Here is a 10,989-nt window from a genome sequence, read left to right as displayed (position 1 = left end):
CCGTTTGGCTTTACGGGTTTGTTGCATATCCTCACTAAGACTAACGCGTGTAAAATAGAAATAATAATATCAATTAAACAACAATATACTACCACAGTGAAACGGAACCAGCCAGCAGACGGTTTAACTGAAGTCGCTTGCGACAGGGTTTCGGCAGATGTACTATACAATATATATATATATATATATAATATTATAAAATATTAAAAAAACTCTAGCAACAAAACGGTTAAGTCGTGGGGCACATCAAGCGGGCGTGAGTAGGAATAGTGGGGGAGGAGGGGGTGAATTTACTTTTGGCGGGATGAAAACAATGTTAAGTACAGTAATGTTACAACGCAGCTAAATAACAGACCATTATGCAGAGACGGTCTAGAAACGGTCGTCTCAACCGGTACTCCCCCCCAAAAAAAAAGGGGTTGCAAAATCGTCGTCTCGTATTTGCATTTAAGAAGAGACTGGTTGAGGGTGGTCGGTTTGGCTCATTATATAAGGTAGTGAGGTGCGAGAGGGTGGCCGGCCGGTAGTGGTGGTGGACGGACAGTCGGTGTGTTTGTGTGGGAAGATGACCGTTCCCGAGTTGGTGCGGTGCAGTGGCGGGAACGACCGGGAGAGGGTGGACGGATACCGTGGGAGTCGTCGTCGGCGGTTTCTGCTGGACCGGTTCGCCCGGTCTCGCCGTGCCGTGGGCAACAGCAGCCCGAAAGGTGTATAATATTAATGTTATAATGTGCATAATATTATTTAATAATATTCGCAAACCGTGAGACTGTGAAGTGTGTACAACACCACCCCCTATGCCCACCGCGCCGCGCATAATAGCCGTACACAAACGTCTAAGTATAGAATGTTACTGTATAGGTATGACTATATGTGTATTGTACAAGATTTCGTATAGTAATAGAGACACCCTCCTCTGGCCGTATATAAGCCAACAGGACGGTCCGTTTCCGTTTTTGTTACCATCCGAAGCCGGTTCAAGTCGAGTCGTCGAGCTGCGATTATTAATCGAGGAAAAGAGCGCCAAAAAAAAAATTAAGGTAAGCGTTTTAATTGTAATTAACAGTCTGCGCAGTAGTTAAGAAACTAAAACAAGACAAGACAAAAATGTATTTTACACCGAATAATGGCTGGGTAAACGAGGCGCTGTAGTACTCCTCTGGCGAAGGGGAGGTTATTTTTCGGTTGATTTTGACTTGGCCAAAGGAAAACACTAATTTTTTTAACACTATTTTCTCACAGATTTTAATTATTTATTCGGAACTTTAGAAGCGAATAAAAAAACATATTTGGATTAAAAAAATGTGTATAATAAACTACATCATAGCAGAAAAATAATATTTTTAAAAAATTGAATATTTCTAAAGCTGTTGCGTAGTAATATATTAAAACGCATCTAATTTACACAAAGCAATAATAATATCAACGTTATTACGTTATTAAAGTTTAATGCGATCTACTTGTATATGGTTTTTATTGACAATTTCTAGCTCAAAGTTTATCGTTTTTGTTTACTAAAAACCTCTACTTTTACCTATTTTAACAAGTCAAGGCATAAATAAAAACATAGATATTTTTACCTAACACTCCATAAAATAATATCGAAAAAAACATTGTATAATATAATATTCAAACTTTTTTAGTTTTAATTTATTCACTCATTTTTATCCAACAATTGTTCAATACAAACAATATTTTTAGAAAAACTTCAAAATAATTTTCAATTTAATTTATACAAGGCAATTCTAGTTTACTATATCTCTATTCTCTGCATATTTTTTTAATAATATTATGTAACTAATATAATAATTATATTATGAATTTATTATTTTTAATAGACAAAAAGATGTACCAACTCATCATTAAAGTGTAATAATTAAAAAAGTTGATTTGTTACTTTATGAGTTAGTTATAGTATGAGTGTACTATACTTATATATTTGGAAATGGTTTACAAGTTAATAACTGGACTGAAGGTCTGGAACTTTGAATAAAGCTAAAATTTAATTAGAATTTAAAAAGAATAAAAAATATACATATTTTATGTTAAATAATATTTTATGGGTATTTAGCATTTAGTTTATAATATGTACATGTTTTTTACTGGAGAGTATACATAAATGTACCTGACCTGACTTATTTACTAACTTTACCCTGTTAAGCAGATTAAACAAAACTTTTTTTTAAAAAATCAATAACGATTTAACCGATAAAGCACCATAACGATGTAAACGCATGAACATATTTTTTTTTTGCTCTTTGTTTTGAATTCATTATTTCATGTAAACATTTAAACTGAATTATATAAACTATTACCGATTTCTGTATGCAATTGTAATATATTCAAAGTTTAAAAATGATTTAAAATGAAAGTTACAATAAAAATTAAATTATGAGATAGCCCAATGATATGTATAGTATGACAAATTTCAATTTCGTTTTAAATAATTATATAGGTTCAAATTGTTTGTTAGTAAAAGATGTAAGAAGGAGAATAAAATGTTCATCACAGAAAACACAAAAATAAAAATATTTTCAACAGTATTTTAAAATTTTTAAAAACAGTTCGTAAAACATATTTTGATCAAAAATTCTGTTTCAAAAATATTATAGATATATTTAAACATTTTAGAGAAACATTTTGTGAATAATATTTTTAAAACATCGAATATGTGGCCAAAAATGTTTTTCATAATATTACAAACATTTTGGAACGTTTTCATTGTTGTGCTTTTTGAAATTGATATTAAATTGTTTTTTTGCCAACAACGTACATAGCAGTTATATAACTTGAATATGATTACTAAATAATTTCTAAATGATTTCCGCGGTTTGTTAGAAAATAATATACTCCCTGAAACTGCTATAAGTGATAACCTAATGCTTTATAAACTTTGAAGCGGTCAAACATTTATATTATTACTTAGTACTCTACGCTTAAAAATAATAAGATTTTCAATAAGGTTTATAGAACCACAACAAACAATATTGTGGGTAGGGTTTTCTAATAAATAAATATTAATCCACGAGTCACTCAAACTTAAACTGACTGTTTATGGAACCGTTGCGTTGTTCGTTTACAAGTAATCTCACTCGTTTACAGAAGTGTAAGAAAGTCTTGGAAATTTAGTATTTTTTTAAAAATAGTTTTTTTCATATCTACCAGTCTTTAATACAGAATAGAAAGCGTGCGTCACGCTGGTAACTTTTATGAGGTAAAAAAAAAAAAATGAAAAAGCACCTCTTCGTCTTGAATATCGGCATTCTCTTTTTGTACAATATCTTTAATAGTATATAGTCTTCTTAATATTCGCCTTACACTCTTGACTACACGGGGTCGGCCACTCTGGGGCCTAGTCATACACTTTCGTAGAGCTCTATCTTCTAAATCTCGTTCAATCATCCCAGTTATCCTCATATCACTCTCTATCTATATTTTCATTGGTCTTTCTCTTATCTGCCTCCACATAACATGACCGAACCATCTAAAACTGTTCTCTCTCATTTTCCCCTACAGTTGATCTTATTAATATAATATATACACATTAATACACAATATTATGAACGTCCTAGCCGATTGCCTTCGAGGTTGTCGACCTTTTAACGTGTCAAGTCGTACGGTGGACTTTCAAATCGATACCGGTGCGGCAATTACACAGAGTGGTAGGTATATAGAGTAACTGCGGATGGGACACTGTAGACCACTGCTGCCGCCTTAGGTGTATACAATTTTACAAGTTATACCGTCAGTATTCGTGTCGATTGGAGACAAACCGTAACATCTAATCAAGACCGTTCTTATATAGTCAGGAAATGGAGAAAACTGTTGTGGATTATTATTATTATTCAACGATAGCGTGGTACGACACGAGGACGGTGCAAAGCAGGATGTAAAAAACATAAAATTACTCTTGAGAGGATTTTCTGGTTGTGAGTGTGTGTGTGAGACAGAGACAGAGTACGGTACAGACGGGCAGCAAAAATGGCCGTTCGCAAACGGTCTCTGTAGGCGCCGGCGCCCATTGGTCCAGACACGCCCATTCATTCCCCACCGACAACACTGGGGTTTTACTTTTTTAATATCGAGTCGTTTTCCTGCACCGTCAGAGAATAGCCGGCGGCGGTCGAATATTGCTCAGACCCTCGACAAAAAAAAAAAAATGAAAAAGACGATGCGAAATTAACGCAGCCTATATACGGCCGAGGACTTATACAATAATAATAATTAAGGTCCTTTTCATAGCCACACAATCGTCATACTGTGTCTCGCACGTGTAGAAATGTAGAAAAAACCGTATATTATTCTTGTCATAATACCGCTACACGTGCAGCAGCTGTACAGTGTATAGGTCCGCCTTCTCCGCCAAAATATATTATATTATGATAACATCTAATTATTCAAAGCCAATTTTCATTCTATTCGTATGTGCGAGACGCCAGTTCAGTCCTGCTCCTCCTTCCCGCCGCCTTCTACCGCTTGTATACTAATAACCGACCAGGGCTGAACGCGTTTTCTTGACCATACTAAAAAATAGCGCCCAAGTAAATCACTCGCTAAGCCACCAAAATGGGCTTAATAGTGAAGATATTGTGATTTGCGAATCGTTTTCGTTCACAATAAAAACCTATACCTATACCTGTGTACATTAAGAAAAACGTAGGTATTGAGAAAATTTATAAAAAATACTGTTTAGTTATGCCATAAATTTAAGGTATTGTTTTTACAATAATGTGTTCATATAGATATTTGTTTTTTTTTTTGGCGCCAGGCCCACGACATGTTTCAAGCCGCTAAACTGATTTCTTCATGTAACAAGTCAATAGATTAGAAATCATACCTGAAAGGTAGTTTATTGGGCCAAAAATTTAAAAAGTTCACCCTGTCCCTTTAAAAAAGGAAAAAACTCCCGAACCGCGCTTACATATTTTTCTTACTTAAAATAACGGCGCGCTTTAACTTTTGAAATTTCTATGGAATATTTTTTAGACGTCGTGTTGTATAAACTATTTTTTGCTAAACCTAAAAAATATCAAAAATGTTTGTTTTTTTTTATTTCGCCTTATTAGGTGTAGTTTTACGGGTTAAGGTCTGAAAAGCGTTTTTTTAGTCGAGTTTAACTGTATATTAGTTGTCTATACAGTGCGTAAGTAATAAAAACTGTTCCGGAACACTTTAAAGTTACTAAAGTGATTAATGTAGTTGGTACTAGACATACAAATTCCTAATAAAATACTGGCACAGTGTGAATTGGTCTTAATGTTTGAACTAAACCGATTCAACCTAACCCGTCTATGGTACTACTTTAAACTCCTTGGTGCCTGTTGAGAAAAAATGCTGACTGTTCGATGAAAATGAAACATTTTTGTTAGTTTAAAGTTTATATTATAACTTTTTTTTTATATTCCTTTAAACGTCACACGGCTTAAATAACAATTTTTGTTTCAGACTCGGTCATACCATATAAGACTGCTTCTGTTGAAAATAGCATAACGGTGGCGTACCCTGTCGGATTACGGTAATGTTTTATAGGTTTTTTTTTTAGTTCTATCCAAGTACTCTTTTATGTAGCTTTTGTCTGGCAGTGTCGGTAGTCGGTGCTAGGACGGCAGAGGGGTTGGAGAGGAGAGGGCGGTAAATAACAAGTAGCGTCGGTAGGCCGAACCGTGTGACAAGATTGGCTGGCTGTACGGTTCGGGGCTCCGCCGTTTTATAGATTTTTACACCGTATCGATCCAGACGATGGTGTGCGAGGCAACGACCGTTTTTGCGAGGGATAGTGAAAGGAATATAATGTAGTGTACTCCACTGCGAACGACCGTTGCTGACTGCTGCAGTGCACTGCACACTTGGAAAGACAAGTATTGTCTAAACAAAAATACTTGCCAATTAGAAATAAAAAAAAAACAAAATTAGGTGTTACAATATACATCTAAAAAAAAACTTGAGCAACACTTGTGGTTATATATTTTATTATTTTATACAATATACATGTTGACATATTGTGTTCTATAAGCTTGGATTTCTAAGTAGTGTAGTTACACAAATATATATATTTTAAATACTTGATTGTAATACACAAAAATGTTGTGACAAAAGTGCATAAGTTAATAAGATCATTTTGAAATTCCCATCGCAAATAGGCAAATACTAATAACTCAAATACTTGTTTTGCTATTTTATTTTTATTTCTCTAGTATCTATATTAGTATAACAATTTTGAATAGTTTATCTCAAACATTTTACATTTTTACCCACGATGTATAGTTTTTAAATTATCGTTCAACTAGACACACAGTTCTATCTAAATATATGCACATATGAACATGACAAACTTATTCTTATTTTCAACAATGTAAGGCATTTGTAAAAGCAAACATTGTACAAATTTATCGAATTGTATTTTTTAGGTTTTGTATGTGCTCACAAACTAACATAAAATTGTATAAAATAATATTTCATAAGTTGACAAATTTCACTAAACAGGCGTATTGTTCTAGAGCTAAGCGCACAGTTGTTTTAATATATTATATTCTTTTTAAATGGATTTTTAGGTAGGTATTTGTCTACATTCATAAAATAAATATTAAGTTTGCAAAAAAACACGTCAGTTCAACTACAAAAAAAATGTAGAAAATTGTAAATTTTATCGTTTTAACGTTATCTTATTAATATAAATTTTCATAATAAAAATCCAAAGGTTATAATAAATCGGAAATCGACATTTTTTTCGAAACAAACTTATGATTTCAAGCTAAAGTAAATAGCACTTAGTATATTTTTTTCAGATGCCGAAGAAGTGTAAAATGTTCAGGTATTTGTAAAACGTCAAAAGAGTGTAGGGATTTATACAACATGATTTTTTTTTTACTTATGTGTTTGACAACAAAATATCTTAAAAGCGTTCGCACTTCGCATTTTGTTTTTCTTCTTTTTGCACATAATATTTAGCTTGTTGTTGTAAAAATTCAAAGCAGTAGTAAAAGCAAATAGTTGGAATAGACTAGATAATAAAATACAAGTTTACTTATTCGGTTAACATTATTTTTATTGGTAGACAGGTAATAGACATAATAATATAATTTATATGATAGGTAACAAAATGTGTTATTTGGAATATTATATTGTTATTAGAAAAATATAAAGTTTCAAACACAATAATATTATGATAAACAATAATGAAAATTTAAAAATATACACAGCTAAGTAAGCATATTTTTTTCAGAATGTGATACGGATCTTAGATATTGCTTGGCAAGTTTAATCTTCGTCACGCGGTAGTGCTAAAAAACAAAATATTTAATGATTGTGAAAACAAATTTTTTCTTTTTTTTATAATTAGCTAACACATACATTTTAATTAAAATTAGGGGTTAGGCTACCATTATAAATTATTAAGTATTCTCATAGTAGTCTCACCAAGTAATCAAAGGCTTTACTACTACTAGTATCCAATGCTTTAATCTCAAAATAATTGTGATTTTTAAATAACAAATTATTACGAAAAAAAAAAAATTGTTTAATTTAAATAAGTTCATATTTATACTTCATGAGCATGCAAAATATACCATTCATTCCATTATGCTTTTATTGGAGTCTCATATAAAGTTTTTATATCCACATAAAATTAACCAATCGGTCTACTATGCAATCTTATTTCACTTCTTAAACCAATTATAGGTATCAATTATTCTGCTATTACTAAAGACTTACCCGAATCTTCCAACACCCCTCCTAAAACATAGAATAAAATTGCATATTCAATTTTACTTTTATAGCATAAATAATTTATATCAAAATCTCAAACACTTACCATCACCGGCTGGAGCTGGTGGATCTGAAACATAGTAAAAATAACTAAAGTACTTGTTTTACCTGTTTTATTGTTAATTTTCAAGAATATATATTGATATAATACATTTTTCTAAAGCTCAAATACTTGTTTTTAATCTAAATTATTGGTACAATAATTTTTAGTTGTTGATCTAAAGCATTTGAACATGACAAACTTAATCTTATTTTCAACAATGTAAGGTATCTGTAGCACTCTATACACATTTAGAGCTCTATTGAAAATATTTTTAAAGCTGCTAGTATCTTTGTAAAGCACAAAAACTGATATTATCATCTAAATGTACAGTTATTCGAAAAACGAATAGTACAATTGCATATTCAATTTTACTTTTATAGCATATAAATAAGATATATCAAAGTCTCAAACACTTACCATTACCGCCTGGAGCTGGAAGATCTGAAACATCAAAAAATAAATCAAATAATTGTTTTTCCTATTTTATAACCTATATAAGTTTCATTTAAGTCTTAAAAACTTACCAGTCGGTGGTGGTGGTTGTGGTTGTCCTGGCATTTGTACTGTTGGAGGTCGTGGTGCTACCTGTGGATCTGCAACATCAAAAAATAAATCAAATACTCGTTTTTCATATTTTATCGTTATTTTTGAAGTACCTATATTGGTATAATATCATTTTGAATCGTTGGTCTGAACCATTAAACTTTGTTAGCTACGCATTATGGTTTCTAAATAATTTTTCAAAATAGACACACAATTTTATATAATAATATGCTCAAGACATAGCGAATGTATTCTTTTTTACAACAATGAAAGGATTTTTTTACACATTTTAAGCTCTTTGAAAATAGTTTCAAATCTGCTAGTATTCTTGTAGAGGACAAAAACTGATATTATTATCCAACTTACAGTCAGTTAAAAAAATAAATAATACAAATGTATATTTAATTTAATTTGTATAACTTATATAAGTTTTATCAATGTCCCCAAGACTTACTTTGTGGGTACACAAATGCTCTTAGTCTCTCTGAAACAATGAAAAAATAACTCAAATACTTGTTTTCTTATTTTATTTTTATTTTTCAAGTACCTATATTAGTGTAATAACTGTATGATAAAAATGTATTTCAATCTCACTTCTATAACTTATATACTTTTTATTAAAGTCTCAAAGATTTACCAATTATGTCTTGCAATTGCTCTGCTGTTGGCCCCTCTATTGGTGTCGCTGGTGGTGGTGGTGGTGGTGGTGGTGGTGGTGGTGGTGGTATATTATCTGAAACCACGAAAAAATAGTTGAAATACTTGTTTCCCTATTTCATTATAATTTTTAAAATGTTTTATTTGTACTTTGACCTAATCTTCAGTTAGTTCTTAACTAATTGTATTATATTACGAATAAACATGGTAGAGTTATTCTTATATTTAATAGTGTAGAGCATTTATAGCATTTTATACACATTTTAAGCTTTATCGAAAACCAATTAAAAAGACTTACTTTCTTCTTGCTGGTTATCTGAAAAAATCGAAAGAAATTATTTATATAACCTATTTGTAGCATTTCATACACATTTTAAGCTTTATCGAAAATAATCGTCCAGGCAGTTTAACTTATAATCATTTGAATCCCGTTTAATACAAATAAATAATTATATGTATTCAAATTCACTTTTATAGCTTATATAAGTTATTACAAATAACTCAATTACTTACTCTGTCTATCAACGTCTGAACTGGTCGGGATATCTAAAATGTTGAAGAAAAGAACTTACAGTCATTTGAAAAACGAAAAAATAAAAAAATGTATATTAAATTTCACTTGAATCAATTATATAAGTTTTATCAAAGTCTCGAAGACTTACCAAGTTTTTCCGGTACCCTCTCTGAAATATCAAAAAAAAATTACTTAAATAATTGTTTTTATCCCAATGCAATATTTATAAATTATATATATATATATATATATATATATTAAATATGAGCCAAAAGCGTTTAATTTTATTATAGCCACGAGTTATATTTTTAAAATACTATTATTACTGGATATACAAGGTATATAATATAACTAGCTGAATTTGAAACGGGTAAATATACATTAAAATAACCACTATATTAGTATTCCCAGTTAGACGCAGTTTTTTTTACGGAAAATGTATCTGTACCGAATTTCGCATTAAGATTTTGGTTGTAATAATTTAACTAACACCTATATGTAAGATACGGGCACAGTATTAAACAACGAAGACGTGATAGAATGCCACGTCGACACAGATGCGTACACGTCACCCACGTAGAGCCTACACGTCACACGATATAGAGCCGCAAGACTGCAGCTGTTTTTGCCTATTTAAACCCCTTAAAATCAAAATTATTCCAAATCCTTTCTTATTGCACACCTAGACTATATAATACAAACGTACCCTGAAAATTTCAAGTCGCTAGCTATCATAGTTTAGGCTGTGCGACGATTATGAATCAGTCAGTCAGGACTTTTTCTTTTCATCAATAATGTGAGGCATGAGTAACATTTTAATTATTAATTAATAATATTCATACAATTTTATTTATGTCTATAGTCGTTTTTATCAGCGGGAATTCAAAAAACGTATTTTTATATTTATCTATCATTCATTTATTTATTTACAACAGTACCTATCAAACATTGCTAAATTTTGCGTTTTCTACTTGCTAGCTAATTTGGGGTAACACTTGTCTACTAAAATATTATTATAAAGGTAGATGAAATAGTTTAAAACTGCTATTATACTTATCATTTGTAAGTTTAAAGATATTATCACCCAACTTACTTTTACCGAAAAGCGTCATTGAAATAAAACCAGCGAATAAAAATAGAACAATTTAATGCGTGAACTTACTTCCTTCAACACCTGAAACATGGAAAATAGATTTGTATAATATATAAATTAATTAGTAAATAAATGAAAAGTTTTAAATTTAATTGATATTTCTAAAAAAATCATCAGGTTACTAAAAAATCAAGACATCAAAACTTGACACTTAGTTTAATTTTTTTATTATTCTTATAACATTTGTATATTAATTGTTTTTCATGTACTTGTAGACACCGCCAGAATAACGAACAGTGCGGCTGTTGGTAGCAAAATTATGCTATTAAACTTCATATTTAAAACAAAACAAATCTTGAATAGCAACTTAAATAA

General features: G+C 30.9%; 1 protein-coding gene across 1 annotated transcript; it reads right to left on the bottom strand.

Annotated features, from left to right (window-relative positions):
- Positions 1-7,032: 7,032 nt before the first annotated feature.
- Positions 7,033-10,648, bottom strand: LOC126833513 (uncharacterized). Its single transcript, XM_050564905.1, has 11 exons — positions 10,615-10,648; positions 9,670-9,690; positions 9,521-9,553; positions 9,306-9,323; positions 8,988-9,083; positions 8,805-8,834; positions 8,332-8,400; positions 8,225-8,248; positions 7,811-7,834; positions 7,711-7,731; positions 7,033-7,280 (listed from the first exon to the last, which is right to left on the bottom strand). Exons 1-11 carry the CDS (start codon positions 10,631-10,633, stop codon positions 7,258-7,260), a joined length of 378 nt encoding a protein of 125 aa, XP_050420862.1. The 5' UTR covers positions 10,634-10,648; the 3' UTR covers positions 7,033-7,257.
- Between the last annotated feature and the right edge of the window lie 341 nt (positions 10,649-10,989).

This window comes from Adelges cooleyi, unplaced genomic scaffold (assembly GCF_023614345.1).
Source record: "Adelges cooleyi isolate 19-005CV unplaced genomic scaffold, UGA_ACOO_1.1 ACOO_flye_CR_arks_rails_tigmint_CR_PRNA_2, whole genome shotgun sequence".
In the NCBI taxonomy this organism is placed as follows: domain Eukaryota; kingdom Metazoa; phylum Arthropoda; class Insecta; order Hemiptera; family Adelgidae; genus Adelges; species Adelges cooleyi.
The sequence above is the reverse complement of the archived record's forward strand: the minus strand, read 5'-3'. Positions and strand labels throughout refer to the sequence as shown.